This window comes from Mobula hypostoma, chromosome 5 (assembly GCF_963921235.1).
Source record: "Mobula hypostoma chromosome 5, sMobHyp1.1, whole genome shotgun sequence".
Classification (NCBI taxonomy): Eukaryota; Metazoa; Chordata; class Chondrichthyes; order Myliobatiformes; family Myliobatidae; genus Mobula; species Mobula hypostoma.
Window position 1 is genome coordinate 121,936,336 of NC_086101.1, and position 21,954 is coordinate 121,958,289.

Genomic DNA, 21,954 nt, shown 5'->3' on the forward strand with positions numbered 1-21,954 from the left:
TACCAGATGCTCTGAAATATTTCTGTCCAAGCTTAGCCATAGTTGATAACTACTTTGCTTTATTTTTCTGTTTGCTAGAACTTAACCCAGACTTTTATGGATATTTACCAGCTGGCTAGCTCCAGAGTTACTGCTCTGGAAGCAGAAGTCACTTCACATCAAAAGCACATCGGGACTCTTAAATCAGAACTTCAGACTGCATGCCTGCGTGAAAATAATGCCTTAGTTCCAGTAAGTTTCTGTTTTCACACATAACATTTTACAGGTAGGTCACTGGTAAATTGTCAGATGTATGATGACCATTGGTCACTGTAATTAAGTGTACTTATATCTGACAGTTATCGTCAAAAATATTATAGGAAGGTATGCTTTTATTTGTCACTTGTTATATACAGTATATGCAATGAAAGAAAAAGTAGATAAAGCTTAACTCACACATAACACACCAGTGACAGTTATAGAAGTGGCTGTTTTACCTAGAGCAAGAAGTGTTTCCTAGTATATTAAATGTTATGTTAATAAATATACCAAGTGCCTGTTTCCCAGCTGCTAAATGAGCAGCTAGGCTTTCATCTTGGCAGATCAGAAGTACACGTATGAGCACAATTAGGACATTCAGCCCATCAGAAGTACACAATGGGCTGTAATATTAAGCTCAAAAGTAGATCTTTAGTGAAATAGTGTGACGGCTCTCTAATGGTCTTGTGCTCCTCTGTCTTTACACAACAAAATTATTTCATTCATTTGTGACCTCTGTACATCCTGGTTCTCACATTACAATGATCTTAAAAATGTCAGAAACAAAACAATGTACCTAATTTTTCAACAGTTAATGCAATATTTTAATGTATTACTCAGTCAAAAGATCAACTATCAGAACTGAATTATAATACAACCGTTGTATTGTTCATAAACATTATATTCAGATATTATGATAGCCTTTAAGTTTTATGATAGTTGCCAGATGCTCAGTCCCTGGGACTACACAGTGGTTTGTGTAGCTGCTTCACAGCTCAGGCAGCCTGGGTTCAATCATGATATTCAACAGTGTCTAAGTGGAGTTTGCATGTCTTTCCACTGTGTGGGCTTCCTCTGCTTTCTTAAGACCATAAGACCTTAGACAATCTACCTGCATATTGATATCCCCATGACTATCACAACACTGGCTTTTTTACATGCCTTTTCTATCTTCCATTGTAATTTGTAGCCCACATCCTGGCTACCTTATATAACTCTCATCAGGGTCTTTATACCCTTGCAGTTTCTTAACTCTATACACAGGGATTCTACTTTTTCTGATCCTATGTCATCTCTCTCAAAAGATTTGATTTTATTTTTGACCAACAGAGCTACCCCATCCCCTCTGTGCTTTTGGTACAAAGCATTTCCTTAGATTTTAAACTCCTAACTATGATCTTCTTTCAGCCACGACTCAGTGATGCACACAATGTCATACCTGCTACCTCTAACTGTGCTACAAGATTATCTACCTTATTCCATGTATTATGTGCATTCAAATATAACACCTTCATGTCTGTATTCACCACCCTTTTCGATTTTGGTCCCCAGATACACTTTAACTCGTTTCACTGACTGCAATTGCTCTATCATCTATCTGTCCTTCCTCACAGTCTCATTACACACTGTATCTAGTTGTATACCAATAGCCCCATTCTCAGCCCTATGACCCTAGTTCTCATCCCCCTGCCAAATTAGTTTAAACCCTCCCCAACAGCTCTAGCAAGCCTGCCCACAAGTATATTGTTCTCCCTCGGGTTCAGGTGTAAGAGGTCATATGTTCCCCAGCAGAGATCCCAATGATCCTGAATCTGAAACCCTATTTCCTGCATCAATTCTTCAGCCATGCATTCTTCTGCTAAATCATCCTATCCTTTCCCTCTCTGATGCATGGAACAGGCAGCAATCCAGAGATTTCTACACTGAAGATCTTGCTTTTCAGCTGTATAGCTAACTCCCTGTATTCTCTCATCAGGTCCTCCCCCCTTTTCCTACCTATGTTGTTGGTATAAATATATGTACCATGGCTTCCAGCTGTTAACCCTCCTCTTTTGAATACTTTAGACCCTATTCAAGATATCCCTGACCCCCTGGCACCTGGAAGGCAACATACCATTCGGATGTCTCTTGCGTGTCCGCAGAATCTGCTGTCTGCTTCTCTAATTATGGAATCCTCTATCACTGCTGCACTCCTCTTTTCCATGCCCTTCTGAGCCACAGACAGAGACTCAGTGCTAGAGATCAGGTCACTGTGGTTTTCCCCTGGTAGGTCGTTTCCCCCCTCCCCCAACAGTATCCAAAGCAGCATACTTACTATTGAGGGGCATGGCCACAGGGGTACACTGGCTGCCTAATGCCTTTCCTTTCCTGACAGTCACCTGGGTATCTACGTCCTGCAACGTAGGGGTGACTACCTCCCTGTAGTTCTTATCTATCACCTCCTCATTTTCCGGTGTGAGCCGAAGGTCATCCAAATGCCGTTCCAGTTCCTTTGTGGCCTCTAAGGAGCGATGCACTTCATGTAAGTGTAGTTATCAGGAAGAATGGAGGTCTCCCAAAGTTCCCACATTTCATATAAGGAACACAACACTAACTCTGGACCCATTCTTGGCATACTAGATATGTACTAACAGAAAAAGAAACAGCTTACTTGGAAACTCTGCCTGTGTTTGTCCAAGCCTGCCCACTCTAACACTGTCCACTTACACAAGAGCCACTCCCACAAGGGCAGCTCTGCTTACACCTCGCTTTTTAATTGGCCCCTGCCAAGTGCCTAATGGATCATTATGCTTGTAGCCTGCTGAAAATTCCAAAAGCACCTGAGCTCTTTTTAAACTCGCTCTGCAACACCAATGAACAACTTCTCACGATGTTTGGAACCCGCCGAAAAGGCCTGAAAGTCTCTATTCTTCTTATATTCCAAACCTCTGCTGGATACAAATTCCATCCTGGAGTAGGATTGTAGATAGGGTAATAGGAGAATTAGGAGCTAGATGGTGGGCACATGAGAGGGTACAGGTAATGGATCTGCATGTGTAGTTTAATTTTTAGCCTTCAGTTTTAGAAATAATTACAAATTATGCATTTTAGAACTTAGAAAATGATGTCGATCATTGTGCCTAATTAGCTTTAAAACACTTTGACGAAGGAAGACAATGATTTGGTCACAATTGATATAACAGCAAATTAATTTAAGTGGTTTAGTTACATCTCTTGTTCAATGTTGGCACTGTGGTGATTCAGGAATTCTTTAGAGCATGATTTAAGTTTTTACAAATAAGAGTTAGAGTTTGAACAATAATTGAGAATATTCATGAAAATGTACTTTGTGAGACACCTTCAGCATAACCTTAGTTAATGAAAATTGCTTTCCATGCACTAGCTTATAAGGTAAAAAAATAATTTTATATTATGAAAATTAATGTAAATTGTCTCTCACTTTAAAAGCTACTGTGCAGTACATTGCATTATTAATTATAATATAGGTCTTGATTTAAGTGTCCTTGTTCCTTGCTGAACTACATCAATATCATGTACCTATATTTTCTGCATCTTGAAAAGTAACCTTGCTACTGAGATTGTCTGTGAGCTGAATGGTGAGGCTGTTTGGTGTCAGGGTCTAGAACAAGACCCACTACCCCTGGGAGCTTTGACTGTTAAAAAAATAGCCGCCAAGTTTGCTATTTGTCAAAGCTGTCATTTTTGTTTCAAATGCTTCTTAATGACAAGGCCTTCCAACATAATTAAATGTGAAATAAGCTACTAAAGCATTAAAAATAGTTTATAAAATATTAATAAATAAAATAATTCAAAATTCTGTGAAACAATTTAAAACATTACCACAGACACAAATAGTGAAATTAAGTTATTCATTTAAATTGTTACTGCTCTTCCTCATACCCGTGAAATCTCCATTAAAACAAATAAACTTGCAGATCCTGGTTCAGAATCTCTGTCCAGAGATAACAGCTGGGAAATTCCAGCAAGCTCCTCCTCCATATTTCTGCTTCATACAGTCTAACAGTGGTGTGCAGCCAAGAAATTGCCATCATGCTTGGCCAGCAAGCTCAGGATATCGAGACTCACATGAGAGTTCTAAACTTGTCTGCACTTACAAAATCAAATACCAGCAGTTTTGCCTCACAGGATCAAATCCACAGTTTTTATACTATTGCATATTAATCCTAATTTAGCTTCTTGATGAAAGAAAGGAGGAAAATATTGCAAGAGTAGAAAGAGTTGAACTAGTTTTAGGAAATACATTATGCATGAAAAATAGATGAAATTAACTTCTAAATGAAGTTGAGCAACAACTTGTAATTCACTAAAATTTTAACACATTTGAACATTTCATGGAGTCTCTCAATTATATTATCAATTTAAATTAAACCACTTGAGGAGAAATTAGGGCAAATGACAAAAAAGCTATTCAGAAAGATCGGTCTTAAGAATTCAAGAGAAAGGAGAGGCAAATAGGTAGCTAATCTTGGAGGGTAGCTTTAGACCTTTGCAGTAAAAGTTTCGTTTTTAATGGTAGAACAATTAAAAGCAGAAATGGTCATACTGTGTTTCAGGAGGTTGCACTTTCACTTCTGAACCTTGGACACAGGCTGATTCCAATCTAATCTTTCTACATGCTGCACCAAGATCTCTTGGCTTTCATTGTAATGTTTCCGGGAATCTCAGTAGGGTATGTGTGGTGATGAAGACGTTATGCCATTTTATTTCAATCAACCATAAAGATCCTAGTAAGCGATGCTAGCAATAATTTCAAGGTCTGCATCTGCATCATAATTTTAAAATGTTCACGTTCAGATGCATTTATTCATCATGTATACATCGAAACACACAGTGAAATGCATCATTTGCGTTAACAACCAGCATTACCTCAGGATGTCCTGAGAGCAGCCCACAAGTGTTGTTACACATTCCAGTGCCATCATAGCTTGGTTACAATGGTCAGCAGAGAAACACAGAACACAACAGGCAACAAAACAACACCACCCACCCACCCACCCACTCTCACAGACAGTCCTCCAACCCCAGGACAGGCCTTCAGGCCTCCAGCAGACTCATGGAAAACAGGCCCCCAATATGCCCAGTTGACTTCATTCTCATAGACCCAGGGCTTTGGCCATTGGGTTTCAACTTCCAGACTTCCAAACGATCTTCAGTATCAACCCAGGACTAACTGATGATAGCACCCTAAATTCCAGATCATGAACTCCAGGCACCGGTTTGTATATCTAGGGAGCCACAAGCTCTCGTGTCCATTGCTTGCAAGACATCTGTTCACATGACCTACTGACCTTGTGGGACTGGTTGATCTGGTGGGCCACAAGCCTGCATCCTTGCTGGTCCTCGTCCATTACACTTACCAAACTAGCATCCACAGATGCCCTTCATCACATGACCACATCACTGGCCTTCAAGTGCAGAGCAGAAGCCTGGACTCCAGATGTCCTCCATCACCCATCCACATCACTGGCCTTTGAATGCGGGGTGCAGAGCTGAGCCCTAGATCTTTAACTCCTGCACGTTCCTGTCCTCAAACCCTAATCTGACCTTCAAACCCCTAACATCCCCATCCCTAAGCCCTAAGCTGACCCAAAAACCACTCCTACAAAATTGAAAAAACAACTAAATTTGAGACCATACACTCGACAAAAGTTTCAGCAGCTTGACGCTATCTTGACCTGAAGTTTCTTGCTTTCAACTCATTCTAAGGTTTCAACCCATCCTATCCATATCATCTTCCCAGTTTATAATTCAATCAGAGATACTTGTGTTCTATTGGACTTCACAATGTCAAGGTGCTTTACAGCCAGAGGTACATCTTTGGAAGTGTCATCACTATTATTTAGAAAACCTGGCAGCTAATTGTTGTAGAGATGCCCCTTGATTTCCTGACAAAGTTGCATTTGCAGAACAACTTTAATCTGGCTTGGGACTCTGGCTGTGAAAGCCAAAACTGTACTGGTATAGATATGCTGAGAACTCTTCTAATTGTACCCATGGCAGGTACAGAAGACCTATGAATATACTCGATAGCCACTGTATTAGGTATCTTGTGTACCTAATAAAATGGTCACTGATTGTATGTTCATGGTCTTCTGCTACTATGACCCATCCACTTCAAAGTTTGATGCGTTGTGTGTTCAGCGATGCTCTTCTGCACACCATTGTTGTAACACATGGTTATTTGAGTTGCTGTCACCTTCCTGTCAGCTTGAACCAGTATGATCGTTCTCCTCTGACCTCTCTCAATAACAGTGTATTTTCACTTAAAGAGCCGCAGGTCACATTTTTTTGTTGTTTTTTTGCACCATTTCTCCAAACCTTAGAGACTGTTGTGCATGAAAACATTCCAGAACCCTGAAAAATTGTACGTCACTCCACTCTTCAAGAAAGTAAAGAAAGACAGATGAAAGGAAATTGTAGGCCAGTTAGTCTGACCTCAGTGGTTGGGAAGATGTTGGAGTTGATTGTTAAGGATGTGGTTTGGGGCACTTGGAGGCACTTGACAAAATAGGCCAAAGTCAGCATGGTTTCCTTAGGGACAATATTGCCGGACAAATCTGTTGGAATTCTTTGAAGAAATATCAAGCATGATAGACAAAGGAGAATCAGTGGACGCTGTTTATTAGGATATTCAGAAAGGCCCCTGACAAGGTGCCACATTGAGGCTGCTTAACAAGTTAAGAGTACCTGGTCTTACAGGAAAGAAAGCAAAGAATAGGAATAAAGGGATTCTTTTCTGGTTGGATGCTAGTGATTAGTGGTATTCCGCAGAGGTCTGTTGTGAGTGCTTCTTTTTACATTCTACGTCAACACTTCGGATGATGGAATTGATGGCTTTGTGGCCATGTTTGCAGACAATACAAAAATAAGTGGACGGGTTGGTAGTGTTCAGGAAGCAGGGAGGTTGCAGAAGGACTTAGGCAGAATAGGAGAATGGTCAAAAAAGTGGCAGATGGAAAACAGTGTCAGGAAGTGTATGGTCATGTACTTAGAAGAAATCAAAGCGTAGACTATTTTCTAAGTGGAGAGAAAATTCAAAAATGCGTGGTGTAAAAAGACTTGGGAGTCCTAATGCAGGATTCCTTGAAGGTTAATTTGCAGGTTGAGTCAGTGGTAAAGAAGGCAAATGCAATGTTAGCATTCAATTTGTGAGAACTGGAATATAAACGCAAGGATATAACGTTAAGACCTCACTTGGAATATAGTGAGCTGTTTTGGGCCCCTTGTCTAAGAAAGGACATGCTGATAATGGTGAAGATTCAGAGGAGGTTCACGAGAATGATTCCGGGAATGAAAGGGACCGATTGATGGCTCTGGGCCTGTACTCACTGGAATTCAGAAGAATGAGGGGAGATCTTACTTACACCTATTGAATGTTGAAAGGCCTCAACAGAGTGGATGTGAGGAGATATTTCCTGAGGTGGGGCAGTCTAGGACTAAAGGGCATAGCTTCAGAAATAAGGGACGTCCTTTTAGAACTGAGAGGAGGAGGAATTTCTTTAGCCAGAGATTGGTGAATCTTCGAAATTCTTTGCCAAGTCTTTATGTATATTTAAGACAGAGGTTGATAGATTCCTGATTGGTCAGGGCACGAAGGGATACAGGGAGAAGGCGGGAGACTAGGGTTGAGAGGAAAATCGTATCAGCCATGATGAAGTAGCAGAGCAAACTCAATAGGCTAAATGGCTTCTATCTGCTCCTATATCTTATGGTCTTATTTTGAAGGCAGAGGGTTGATAGGTTTTTCATTAGTTACGGAGAAGACAGGAGATTGAGGCTGAGAGGGAAATGGATCAGCAATGATGAAATGGTGGAGCAGACTTGATGGATCAAAATGGTTCATAAAGCTTATAGTTTTATAATCTCAGGAAATCAGCAGCTTCTGAGATACCCAAACAACCAAGTCCAGCACCAACAATCATTCCACGGTTAAAGTCACTTAGATCATATTTTTCCCACATTCTGTTGTTTAGTCTGAACAACAATTGAACCTCTTGTCCATATCTGCATGCTCTTATGCATTAAATTGCTGCCACATGATTGGCTGATTAGATATTTGCATTAACGAGCAGATGTACTTTCCTTTACCAGCTAAGACATAGAATATAGGAGTGGGTATGTTATGGTATTTTCCTTGTGGTGTAGATGGTTGAGAGTGTGGCCATTTGAGGTATTGAGATGAAATTATGAGGTGCATAGATAGGTTGGATTATAAAATGCTTTACCCCCAATGTTAAGAACGAAGGAGAATGGGTTTAGCAACAGAGGCAGGATGTTTAAGATTCAAGATTCAAATTTATTGATCAGGTGTACATCAACACGTGCAGTGAACTGCATTGTTGGTCTGATGGTGTGCTGTGGGGAATGCACAAGTGTTGCCACACATTCCGATGCTAACATAGCATGCCTACAATGCTCGGCAGTACAATACAGCAGGGGTCTCCAACCCTTTTTGCATCGCAGACCGGTTTAATATTGGCAATATTCTTGCTGACTGGCTGACGGGGGGGCGGGGAGTGGGTGGTGTTCAAGTAGGGTTGCCAACTTTCTCACTCCCAAATAAGGGACAAAAGTAGTAGTCAAATATGGGACACTTGTGTTTACCCTGAGAAAGACTACCATGACCATGAAGCCTTGTGCGGGCACCTGTGTGTGCATGCGTGTACAAATTTTTTCTACAAATCGGTTTTGGCTTAATCTTCCCGATTCTGTTAAGTGAAACTACACTCTACATACATCATTTCTACTTTAAATAGGCTGTGTATTTATCATATCATTCCTGCTTTTACTATATGTTAGTGTTATTTTAGGTTTTATGTGTTATCTGGTATGATTTGGTAGGTTATTTCAAGTTCAACAGTGCGAGACAAGGAATGAAGAAAGGTGCAGCTGACTCATATCATTTCATATCACCAAATCATATCGTTTTCTTGCGGCCCGGTAGTTGGGGACCACTGCAATACAGAACACAAGCAACAAAACAACAACAGCAAAACATACAATCTTCCTCTTTCTTACCCACATATAACAGTCCTTTAATCTCAGCACACACCTGCACCCACCAATAGACTTGGACTTGCAAATATTAGGTTTTGACTTCCCCAGTGATTTGCGGACTTGGCTCTGGCCAATGGGACTCAACTTCCAGACTTCCAATTCAACCCTTAGTTCTCGATCTTCGGCATCGATCGCAGGACACACCAATCACCAAGCACTAGGCCTTAAACTTCAGACTTGCTGATGACAGGTCTCTAAATACTAGACTTCAAACTCCAGTCTCACCAATTCACAAACCCCAGGATTGTCATCAGAACTCATTCCTCCAGTCTGTATAGAGCTGCTATTCTGGAACCCACAACAGTTCGTTGAACTGGGTGGGGGGAGGGGGTGTCCACTTTCTGCCAATCCAACATCCAACCACATATGTCCCAAATCTGTGTCACTGTCCTGTGAACTACTAGTGGAGATTCAGATTCCAGCCTGACCTCTAATTCTGTCACACCCCGTCCCTAAACCCTAACCTAACCCTCTAACTTCCCTCTCTATTGCCAAAACCATTCTTACAAACCTCAAAAACAATTTAAAGACAACTAAATCTCAGAATTTGGAACACACAATGCTGGTAAAAGCAGAAACCCTCACAATGTTTAAGAAGTATCTAATGAGGCACTTACATTGTCAAGGCATATAAGGCTATAGAGCAAGTGCCGGTAAATAGGGTTAATATAGTTGGGTACTTAATAGCAGGCATGGAATGATGGGTTAATTGGCTTATTTCTGTTCTGTACACTCACTGGCCACTTTATTAGGTACCTTGTGTACCTAATAAAGTGGCTACTGAGTATACGTTCATGGTCTTTTGATCCTGTAGCCCATTCACTTCAAGGTTGGTGTGCTGTGCATTCAGTAATGTGTTCTCTGTGAACTCTAGAGACTGTTGTGCATGAATATTCCAGGAGATCAGCTGTTTCTGAGATATTCAAACTAACCCATCTTGTACCAACAATCATTTAAACACAGTCAAAGTCGCTTAAATCAGACTTCTTTCCCATTCTGATGTTTGGTCTGAACAATAACTGAACATCTTGACCATGTCTGCATGCTATTATGCATTGAGTTGCTGCCACCTGATTGGCTGATCAGATATTTGTATTAATGAGCAGGTGTAGAAGTGTACCTAATAATGTGGCCACGAGTGTGCGACTCTATATACTGTAATTTCATTTACTTCAATGAAGAGGAACCGTTGTGAGGAAGAGAGGTTTCTTACACGTAATTTATCTTATTTAAATTATTTAATTTAAATATGCTAACTTTTTTAAAATGTTCTAATGTTTTTAGATTCTTTGAGAAAATTTTTAAGGTTGGAAGAAGATGGCGCCAGCGAACAACGCAGCCAAAGGCTATGTCCATCAGGCAGTTCATGAAACTACTTCTTTTACTACTTCTTCTTTCAAATATGATTCTTTGACTATTGGAACCTGTAATTTACATCTTGGTGATGTGTCTTCGGGTGGACTGAGCGATCTGGCACTTTGCTGTCCCTGAGGAAGTTCGGTGAGGCTTCGAGTGGAGTCTGTGGCCTGGGGTGTGAGTCCATAATCAACTCCATTTCTCACTGATCTCGCCGATTAAAGTGTCAAGCAAGATTGAAATCAATGAGGATGACAGCAGAAGGGGAGCAGGTGTTCAGTGGCATCTGCCTTCGTTTGACCAGTTTCTCTCTCCTTTTCGCTTGCTATACCGGGGGAAGGTGCCTGCATGTGATCGGTCTCCCTCTCCCTCACCAGAGTGCAGGGTTTTGGATAACGTTTAATCAACGCAGTTTGTGGATTGGACTCAGTATGCATGTTATGATTTGCTTCTGGTTTCTGGCTACTCCTTTTTTATTGCTATTTTGTGCAATTTTGATTGGGGCAGACTGGCTCTGCATCCTGCAGTCAACAAACAACACAGCACTAAATTGAACCGAACTAGACTGCACATTTCTGGACTGTTTCAATGATTTTGTAGTTTGATATTTTATATTCTGTGTTTCGCGCTCATTTTTTGCCATTTGTGTGATTTGTTCTTTTTTTGTGTATGGGTGTTTGATGTTTTTCTTTGAACAGGCTCCGTACTGTTTCTTTGTTTCGTGGCTGTCTGCGCGAAGATGAATCTCAGGGTTGTATACTGCATACATACTTTGATAATAAATGTAATTTGAATCTTTGAATTTTTAATTATGCATTTAATTTTTTGTAGCTCTTAAATGCCACTGTCTTAAGCCACTGGCCTAATTGAAACCTATCGAAAGGTGAAAGCCCTTGATAGAGTTGATCTGGAGAGGATGGTTCCTAATGGTGGGAGAGTCTAAGACCAGAGGACACAGCCTCAGAATGGAGGGGTGTCCATTTAGAACGGAGATGAGGAGTAATTAATTTAGCCAAAGAGTGGTGAATCTGTAGAAAGTGTTGGCACAGGCAGCCGTGGAGGTCAAGTCTTTATGTATATTTAAGGCAGAGGTTGATAGATTTTTGATTGGTCAGGGATTGAAGAGATATGGGGAGAAGGTTGGATATTGGGGCTGAGAGGAAAATTGGATCAGCCATGATGAAATGGCAGGGCAGACTCGATGGGCCAAATGACCTAATTCTGCTCCTATATCTTATGCTGTTATAAAGTAGTCCATAGTCTTATTGATTTAGAGATTACCACATGGCAATCATATAATCCTGCAGAATGTAGGAGGTCAGGGAAACTTCCAATTTTCTGGTGATGAGACCTACAGGAACTGTGTCCAGCTACAGCTCCTGACTGACTGTATTGAGTGACTGGAGCTGCAGATGTACTTTCTCAGGAGCAAAGGGGACATCAGAGACGGGAGCTTTGGTAAAACAGTCACACTGAAGGTACAGACACCATGTAGTTAGGAGACTATAGACAGGAAATGCAGAATTCCCCTCAGGAACAAGCACACTCAGTGGCCACATTATTAGGTACACCTGCACACCTGCTCATTAATGCAAATATCTAATCAGTCAATTGTGTGGCAATAACTCAATGCATAAAAGCATGCAGACATGATCAATTGGTTCAGTTGTAGTTTAGACCAAACATCAGACTGGGGAAGAAGTGTGACCTGCATGACTTTGGGAATGTTTGTTGGTGCCAGAGGGGGTGATTTCAGTATCTCGGAAACTAGTGATGTCCTTGGATTTTCATGTACTGCAGTCTATAAAGCAGAGGCTCCCTACCTTTGTAATTCCATGGAACAATACTATTAAGCAAGGGCTCCACAGACCTCAGGCTGGGAATCCCCGCTAGATTTTACTGAGAATGGTAAGAAAAACAAAAAACATCCAGTGAGTAGGGGTTCTGAGTGCGAAAATGCCTTGATAATGAGAGAAAACAGAGGAGAGTGACTGGACTGGTTCAACCCAGGAAGGCGACAATACAAATAACTACATGTTACAACAGTGGTGTGCAGAAGAGCATTGCTGAACGCATATACCTCGAACCTTGAAGTGGATGGCCTACAGCTGCAGAAAACCAAGAACCTACACTCAGTGGCCACTGGAGGAGATACCTAATAAAGTGGCCACCGAGCATGTATTGTCATGGATGTTGTCGGGGGGTGCGGGGTGGATCTGTTGGTGTCCTTCCAGAGGGGAGCAACAACAATGGTCAGGTCTGTGGCACAGCTGTTAGCAGGATAGAGAGCAAGGGAGGTCTGATAGGCTCAACTACATTTATTTTAATGCAAAATGTCAGATGGCAGATGAATTCAGGGCATAGATAGTCTCATGGGATTGTGATATTATAGCTATTGAGTACTAGGCAGGTTTGGGGTTCAATGTTTCAGGTTACAAATGCCACAGGCATGTTATAGGTGGAGGTAGGAGATGATGGGGAGTTATGCCATTGATTAGGGAGAATACCCTTGTAGTACTTAGAAAGGCTGTTGCTTGGGGAACATCTGGTGAGGTAATATGGGTAGAACTTAGAAATTCGAAGAGAACACACTTTCATAGAATAGTGCTAGCAGAATTTAGAGTAATTACTGTGCAGAGAGATCACAGATATGTGCAGGGATAATAGGGCTTAAATTCCCCAATATTGACTGGGACTATCATAATACTAATGGGTCAGAATTTGTTAAGTGTCAAGAAAAGATTTTTGAAGCAACAAGCAGTCCAAAGGTTACAAGAGGGCTCCACTCCAGGCAACTGTTCGCAAGTTGTAAATGAGCAAAAACAGTGCGTGGGAGAGGATCACAGCTGCAACAGGAGAGTGAGCAGACAGCATGGTAGGAGGTAGCAATTGGGAATAAAAGTTTCCTTTTCTGGTTGGCTGCCAATGACTAGTGGTGTTCCGCAGGGATCAGTGTTGGGACCGCTTGTTTTTATGCTGTATATCAATGATTTAGATGATGGAATAGATGGCTTTATTGCCAAGTTTGCAGATGATATGAAGAATGGTGGAGGGGCAGGTAGTGTTGAGGAAACAGCTAGGGGGCAGAATGACTTAGACAGATTGGGAGAATGGGCAAGGAAGTGGCAATGAAATACAATGTTGGGAAATGCATGGCCATGCACTTTAATAGAAGAAATAAATATGCAGACTATTTTCTAACCAGCGAGAAAAATCCAAAGACCTAAGAGGCAAAGGGACTTGGGAGTCCTTGTGCAGAACAACCTAAAGGTTAACTTGCAGGTAGCTTTGATGATGAGGAAGGCAAATGCAATGTTAGCATTCATTTCAAGAGGTCTAGAATACAGGAGCAGGGATGTGATGCTGAGGCTTTATAAGGCACTGGTGAGGACTCACCTTGAGTATCGTGAACAGTTTTGGGCTCCTCATTTAAGAAAAGATGTGGTGGCATTGGAGAGGGTTCAGAACAGGTTCACAAGGATGATTCCAGGAATGAAAGGGTTATCATACGAGGAACGTTTGATAGCTCTGGGTCTGTACTCACTGGAATTTAGAAGGATCAGCGGATCTCATTGAAACTTTCTGAATGTTGAAAGGACGAGACATAATAGATGTGGAAAGGATGTTTCCCATGGTAGGGAGTCTAGGACAAGAGGGCACAGCCTCCAGATAGAGAGGTGTCCATTTAAAACAGAGATGCAGAGATATTTCTTCAGCCAGAGAGTGGTGAATTTGTAGAGTTTACTGCCACAGGCAGCTGTAGAGGCCAGATTGTTGGGTGTATTTAAGGCAGAACTTGATAGGTTCATGATTGGACACTGCATCAAGGGTTACGGGGAGAAGGCCAGAGAGTGGGGCTAAGAAAGCGGGGGGGAGAAAGGATCAGCCATGATTGAATGGCGGAGCAAACTTGAAGGGCCAAATAGCCTAATTATGTTCCTATGTCTTATGGTGTGCGAAGAGTGGTCATCAGGTGGCCTCACTGACTCAGTGAGCAAACAAGTCTGTTCAAATCTGGACAAACTGGACAAGTCTGTCTAGCTCTGCTCGTCTCTGTCAAGTACTGAAAAGTGGCAGTTCATTTGGTGAAGGGGCGGTAGGAGAGATAGCACGTGGAATTGCACAGCAGCAGGCAAGTCCATCACCACCAACCCCAGCAGTCTCCCAAACGTTCGGTCATATATGCGGCAAATCCATGAGTAACCCGAGGAGGATCTGTATGTAAGTGGCCCTACCGGAGAGGGAGTAGCACCTGAGCACTCAACCTTCTCTTTGGAAATGAGGCGGTGCATGTGATTGAAATGTCATTTAGCACTTTGGGACCAGTGACTATAATTCTATTAGTTTCAAAATAGTTGGGGAGAAAGATGGACTTACATCAAATTATCATCGTTAAGTCGGGAAGCTAACTGAGAGCAAGGCCAGTTTGATGTCACAAGATAGGAATTTGCCAAGGTTAATTGAAGAGGCTATTAGCGTGCAGAGGTACATTTGGAAAATGCGAGGATTTTAAAAGTGAGATAAGGTTATTGTTCCTGTATGAGTGAAGGGCAAGGCTGGCAGGATTAGGTAACCCTGGTTGATAAAGAATATTGAGGCCCAATCAGGAAAAGGGAGGCATATCTCAGGAATAGGTAACTAGGATCAAGTGAATCCCTTGAAGAGTATAAGTATTGTAACAAAATGATCAAGAGAATTGATCGGGGAACTTTGGTAGCCATTGCTTATATGGACTTCAGTAAAGTCTTTGGAAAGGTCCTGCATAGTAGGTTGCCCCATAATATAGAATCTCTGGGATATAAAGTGACTTAGCCATGTGGATATAAAATTGTCTTGATGGAAGGAGGTTGATAGTGGAGGGTTGTTTATGAGACAGGAGGCCTTATACCAGTTGTGTGCTGCAGAGATCAGTGCTGAACCCTCTGGTGTTTGTCAATATATATTAATGATTTGGTTGAGAATGTTGGAGGCATGATTAGTAAGTTTGTGGATGGCACCAATATTGATTGTATAGTGAACTATGAAGGAAATCATCAAATTTACAATACGATCTAGTTAAACTGGGAAAATGGGCTGCTGAATTTTAGTGGCAGATGGGATTTAACTCAGATGTGCAAATTGATATTTTTTCAGAAATTAAACAGGACCTATATAGTAAATGACAAGGTATACAGCAGAGAGGTCCAGGGGTACAAGTACACAGTTCCCTGAAAGTGGTAACACAGTTTGACAAGTGGTGAAGAAAGCATAAGGGACATTTGTCTTCAGTGGTCAAGGCACTGAGTTTCAGAATTGAGACATCAATTGTGCAATTCATTTGTAAGTCTGCAGTTGGAGTAATGTGTGCAGTTCTGGTTTCCCAGCTATAGGAAGGAATTATTTATTTTGGTACAGTACTGAATAAGCACTTTCAGGGAGCTATTGAATAGCACCCCAAGATCTCTCTCTAAATCAATGCTCCAAGGGTTCTGCCTTTTACTGTACACTTTCCACTTTCATTTGACCTTCCAACGTACAAAATATTATGATTAAATTCCATCTGCTATTTCTTTGCCCATATCTGTAATTTATCTCTGTAGATCAATACAACAGGTACTACTTGTTTGCTATATCACCATAGACCAGGGTTTCCCAACCTGGTGCCCATGGACCCTTTGCTTAATGGAACTGGTCCATGGCATGAAAAAGATTGGGAACCCTGTCGTACCCTGAAGGTTTTTCCTAAAGTGTCGAACTTCTACGCTTCCACCATTCTCGTAGCCAGTAAATCTCAGGTCATCACTACTCGCTGCATAAAGCTTTTTTTCACACATCTCTCCTTTAATTCTTGAATCTTTATACTATAATCTTGTACTATGAGCCAATGGGAACAGCTTTTCTTATCAAAACCTGTCTTGTGTAGTTGTACAAGACCTGACTAGGGGTTCATCCCGTACACCTCCATCAAACCTCCCCTTAACTTTCTCTGCTCCAATGAGAATCCCAGCATTACTTGCCTATTTTTGTATTCAAGACTTATAGCTGCTTTGCTAACAGCTCTGTCATGTGTAAACCCTTAAGACCTCCTGGTCTTCATACTCTTTATTGCCTACCCCATGCCTTTTGCCAAAAAGTTCAAAACTCAAAGAACATTTCAGTTTTAAGATTGATTTAACATTACTTGTCCCAGGTTTATTATCACTGCCATACAGTATGTCGTGAAATTTGTTGCTTTGTGGCAACAGTACAGTGCAATATATAAAATATAAACTACGATAAGAAATATATATATCTAAAAATTAAAAATAAATAATACAAAACGAGAGCAAAAGTAGTGAGGTAGTGTTCATGAGTACATTGTCCTTTCAGAAATCTGATGGCAGAGGGGAAGAAGCTGTTCCTAAAACACTGTGTGTTGCTGTACCTCCTCTGATGTTACTAATGAGAAAAGGGTATGTTCTGGGTACTAGGGGTTCTTAATGATGAATGTCATGTTTTTCAGAATGACCTTTTGAAGATGTCTCAGTGGTGGAGAGGCTAGTGGCCGTGATAGAGTGAGCTGAGTTTACAACCCTCTACATCTTTTTCTGATCCTTTGTTATGGCTCCTCCATACCAGACGGCGACGCAACTAATTAGATTTCTCTCCATAGTACATCTGTAGAAATTCCCTAAAGTCTCTGGTGACATTACAAATCTCTTCAAATCCAAATGAAATATAACCGTTGGCATGCCTTCTTCGTTATTGCATCAATATGTGTAGCCCAGGATAGAAAATAGAATATTTCAACACAGTACAGATCCTTTGGCCAATGATGTTCTTTCTCTCCACTACATAGAACATAACAATACAGCACAGCCCATTTGATCCATGATATTGTACCGCTCCACTTCAAGATCAATCTAACACCTCCCTTCTAAATAACCTTTCACTTTTCTATCATCCATGCATCTCTCTAAGAGGTTCTTAAATGCCCCTAATGTATCTGCCTCCACTACTACCCCGGTAGGGCTTCCACACACCCGCCATTCTCTGTGTAAAAAACTTACCCCTGACATCTCCCCCCATACTTTCCTCCAATGATCTTAAAATTATGCCCTCTGTTATTAGCCAGTTCTGCCGTGGGAAACAGTCTCTAGTTATCAACTCTATCTATACCACTTATCACATTGTACACCTCTCTCAAGTTACCTCTCATCCTCCTTCACTCCAAAGAGAAAAGCCTTAGCTTAACTCAACCTATCTTGATAAGACAAGTCCTCTAGTCTGTGCAACATCCTGGTAAATCTCCTCTGCACCCTCTAAAGCAATGTTCCAAGTCTGTCTAACCAAGCTTTATTAGAGCCGCAACCTTACCTCGCAGTTCTAGAACTTAGTCCCCTGGTTTATAAAGGCCAACTGACCTGACGCCTTCTGAGCATCCCTATCAACTTGTGCAGCAATTTTTGGGGTTCTATGGATGTAGACCCTAAGATCCCTCTATTACTCCACACTGCCAAGACTCCTGCAAAAAACCCTGCATTCTTCCTTCAAATTTAACCTTCCAAAATAAATCACTTCACACTTTTCTATCTGCCCCATCTCAGTCCTGTGCATCCTGCTAATGTCCCATTGCAACCTACAGTGACCTTCCATACTTTCTACAACTCCACCAAACTTTGTGTCATCTGAAAACTTACTAACCCACCCTTCCACTTCCTCATCCAAGTAGTTCATAAAAGCAGGGGTTCTGGAACAAATGCCCACAGAACACCACTGGTCACTGATCTCCAAGCAGAATGTTTCCATCTACTACCACCCTCTGCCTTCTGTGGGTAAGCCAATTCTGTAAGTTCAAAGTTTAAAGTAAATTTATTATTAAAGTACATATATGTCACCACATAAAAACCTGAGATTCATTTTCTTGTGAGCATACTCAATAAGTCCATGATAGTATATAATAATCATAATAGAATCAGTGAAAGACTGCATCAACTTGAACATTCAACCAGTGTGTAGAAGACAACAAACTGCAAATACAAAAGAAATAATAATAATAAATAAATAAGCAATAAATATCAAGAACATGAGATAAAGTGTCCTTCAAATGTTCTGGAAACTTTTCAGTGATAGGGCAAGTGGAGTTGATTGAAGTTATGCCCTTTGGTTCAAGAGCCTTATGGTTGAGGAGTCATAACTGTCCTGAACCTGGTGGTGTGAGTCCTGAGGCTCTTGTATCTTCTTCCTGATTACAATAGCAAGAAGACTGCATAACCTGGGCGGTGAGGGTCCCTAATGATGGGTGATGCTTTCTTGTGACAGTGCTTCATGTAAATGTGCTCAATGATGGGAAGTCCTTTACCCATAATAGACTGGGGCATATCCACTATTTTTTGTAGGATTTTCCATTAAGGGTATTGATATTTCCATACCAGGCTGTGATGCAGCCAGTCAATATACTCACCACTACATTTCTATAGAAGTTTGTCAAAATGTTAGATGTCATATCAAACCTTTACAAATCTCTAAGGAGGTAGAGATGCTGTCATGCTTTGTTCATAATTGCACCTACATGCTGGGTCCAGAACAGGTCTTCTGAAATGCACCAAGGAATTTAAAGTTGCTGACCCTCTTGACCTCTGATTTCCTCCTCCTGAAGTCAACTTTCCAGTCCTCCTGAACCATACTGGAACCTAATCATTCTTGAAAGATCATTGTTAATGCCTCCACAATCTCTTCAGCTACCTATATTAGAAACCTAAGGTGTAGTCCATATGGTACAGGTGAGTTACCTACCTTCAAACCTTTCAGCTTCCCAAGCACATTCTCCCTAGTAATAGCAACTACACTCATTTCTGCCCCGACACTATCGAACCTGCGGCATACTGATAGTGGCTTCCACTGATGCAAAATACTTATTCAGTTAATCCGCTATTTCCTTGTCCCCCATTACCACCTCTCCAGCGTAATCTACCAGCGGTCTAATATCTACTCTTGCCTCTTTTTACTCTTTATATATTGGAAAAAACTTTTGGTATCCTCCTTTATATTATTGGCTACCTTACCTTCATATTTCATCTTTTCCCTCCTTTTGGCATTTTAGTTGGCTTCTGTTGACTTTTAAAAGTTTTCAAATCCTCTACCTTCCCATTAATTTTTGTTATATTATATGCTCTCTCTTTTGCTTTACGTTGGCTTTGACTTATCTTGTCAGTCACAGTTGCGTCATCCTATCTTTAGATTACTTCTTCTTTGGGATGTATCCACCCTATGCATTCCAAATTGTTCCCAGAAACTCCAGACATTGCTGCTCTGCTGTCATTCCTGCTACTGACCCCTTCCAATTAACTTTGGCCAACTCATCTCTCATGGCTCTGTAATTTTCTTCTCTCCACTGTAATAATGATGCATTTGATTTTAGCTTCTCCCTCTCAAATTTCAGGGGGAATTCTATCATATTCTGATCACTTACTCCTAAGGATTCCTTTACCTTAAGCTCCCTAATCAAATCAGGTTCATTACACAACACCCAATCCAGAATTGCTGATCCCCTAGTGGGCTCAATCAAAAACTGCTCTAAAAGGTCATCTTGTAGGCATTCTAGAAATTATTTCCCTTGGGATTAAAATCAGCAACAATCTGACTTTCCCGATCTACCTGTATATTGAAACCCCCCATGACCATCATAACATTGCACTTTTGATGTGCCTTCTCTGTCTCCCATTGTAATGTGTGGCAAACATGCTGGCTACTGTTTGGAGTCCTATCTGGGTCTTTTTATCCTTGCAGTTCCTTAACTCTACCCACAAGGATTCTACATCTTCCAATCCTATGTCACACCTTTCTGAGGATTTGATTTCCATGACGCTTCTCCTCCACAGCCCCCTGCCTGTCCTTTTGGTACAATGTGTATCCTGGAATGTTAAGCTCCCAATTATAATCCTCTGTCATCCACGGCTCAGTAATGCACACAACATCATACCCACCATCCTCTAACTGCACCACTAGATCAGATACTTTATTCTGTACATTGCATGCATTCAAATATAAGCTCTCAATCCTGTATACGTCACACTTTTCAATTTAGTCCTTCGTTACACTGCAACTCTTGAGTTGCGCGGCCAATCAGCAAGCGGGATTCATTAGAAAGGGCCAATAAAATACTACAGGTGCAAGTGGAGCAGCCATTCTCTGAGGGGCCATAATTGTGAGTGTGCTAGTGTTTAGAGTGGCTTTAACTCATCTGGCTTAGGCGAGGTAAATTATCTTGAAAGTTGCCTCTCTTCCTGTTGTTATTTGTTCATTCCTTGTCTTTTAGCGCATAACAGTTTAATGAGTCACCTGGACCAGATGGTGTACACCCCAGGGTTTGGAAAGAGTTGACTGAAAAGATTGTGGGGCATCAATAATGATCTTTCAAGAATCACTAGATTCTGGCATGGCTCGAAGACTGGAAAACTGTAAATGTCACTCCACTCTTCAAGAAGGAAGAGAGGCAGAAAAAGGAAACTATAGGCCAGTTAGTCTGACCTCAGTGGTTGAGAAGATGTTGGAGTCGATTATTAAGGATGAGGTCTCAGGACACTTGGAGACCCATGATAAAATAGGTGGTAGTCAGCATAGTTTCCTCAAGAGAAAATCTTGCCTGACAAATCTGTTGGAAGTCTATGAAGAAATAACAAGCAGGATAGACATAGGAGAATTGGTTAATGTCGTGTACTTTGATTTTTGGAAGGTCTTTGGCAAAGTGGCACACATGAGGCTGCTTAACAAGCTACGAGCCTATGCTATTGCAGGAAAAATTCTAGCGTGGATAAAGCAGTGGCTGATTGGCGGGAGGCAAAGAGTGCGAATAAAGGGAGCCTTTTCTAGTTGGCTGCCAGTGGCTAGTGATGTTCTGCAAGGGTCTGTGTTGGAACTGCTTCTTTTTACGAAAGGTTTGTGGAAGTACAGACACTACACAAGGACTTAGGATGAGCAAAGAAATGGCAGGTGGAATACAGTGTCAGGAAGTGTATCGGCATGCACTTTGGTTGACTATTTTCTAAATGGAGAGAAATACAAAAAACTGAGTTGCAAAGGGATTTGGAAGTCCTTGTGCAGAATTCCCTAATGATTACAGGTTGCGTCTTTGGTGATGAAGGTGAATGCGATGTTAACATTAATTTTAAGAGAACTAGGCTCTAAAAACAAGGATGTAATGTTGAGATTTTAGAAAGCACAGATAAGGCCTCACTTCTAGTATTCTGAGCAGTTTTGGGCCTCTGAAACTGGAGAGGGTTCAAAGGGGATCCACGAAAATTATTCCTGGATTGAATGGCTTGTCATATGAAGAGCATTTGATGACTGTGGGCCTGTATTTAGTTGATTTCAGAAGAATGTTGGGTGACCTCATTGAAACCGATTGAATCGTGAAAGGCCTTGATAGAGCGGATGTGCAGAGGATGTTTCCTATGGTGGGAGAGTCTAAAACCAGAGGACACAGCCTCAGAATAGAGGGGCATCCTCTTAGAATGGAGATGAGGAGGAATTTCTTTAGCCAGA

General features: G+C 41.3%; 1 protein-coding gene across 3 annotated transcripts in view; it reads left to right on the top strand.

Annotated features, from left to right (window-relative positions):
• Positions 1-21,954, top strand: part of LOC134346982 (coiled-coil domain-containing protein 171-like) — a 474,163-nt gene that overhangs the window by 421,688 nt on the left and 30,521 nt on the right. Inside the window, exons 24-25 of one of the 3 annotated variants that reach the window (XM_063048912.1) lie at positions 79-231; positions 10,381-11,196. In XM_063048912.1, the coding sequence (XP_062904982.1) occupies positions 79-231; positions 10,381-10,389 (162 nt within the window). In that variant the 3' untranslated portion in view covers positions 10,390-11,196. Of the gene's footprint in view, positions 1-78; positions 232-10,380; positions 11,197-21,954 lie in introns of those variants that run through there. The other 2 variants (XM_063048911.1, XM_063048913.1) reach the window with 2 other exon arrangements.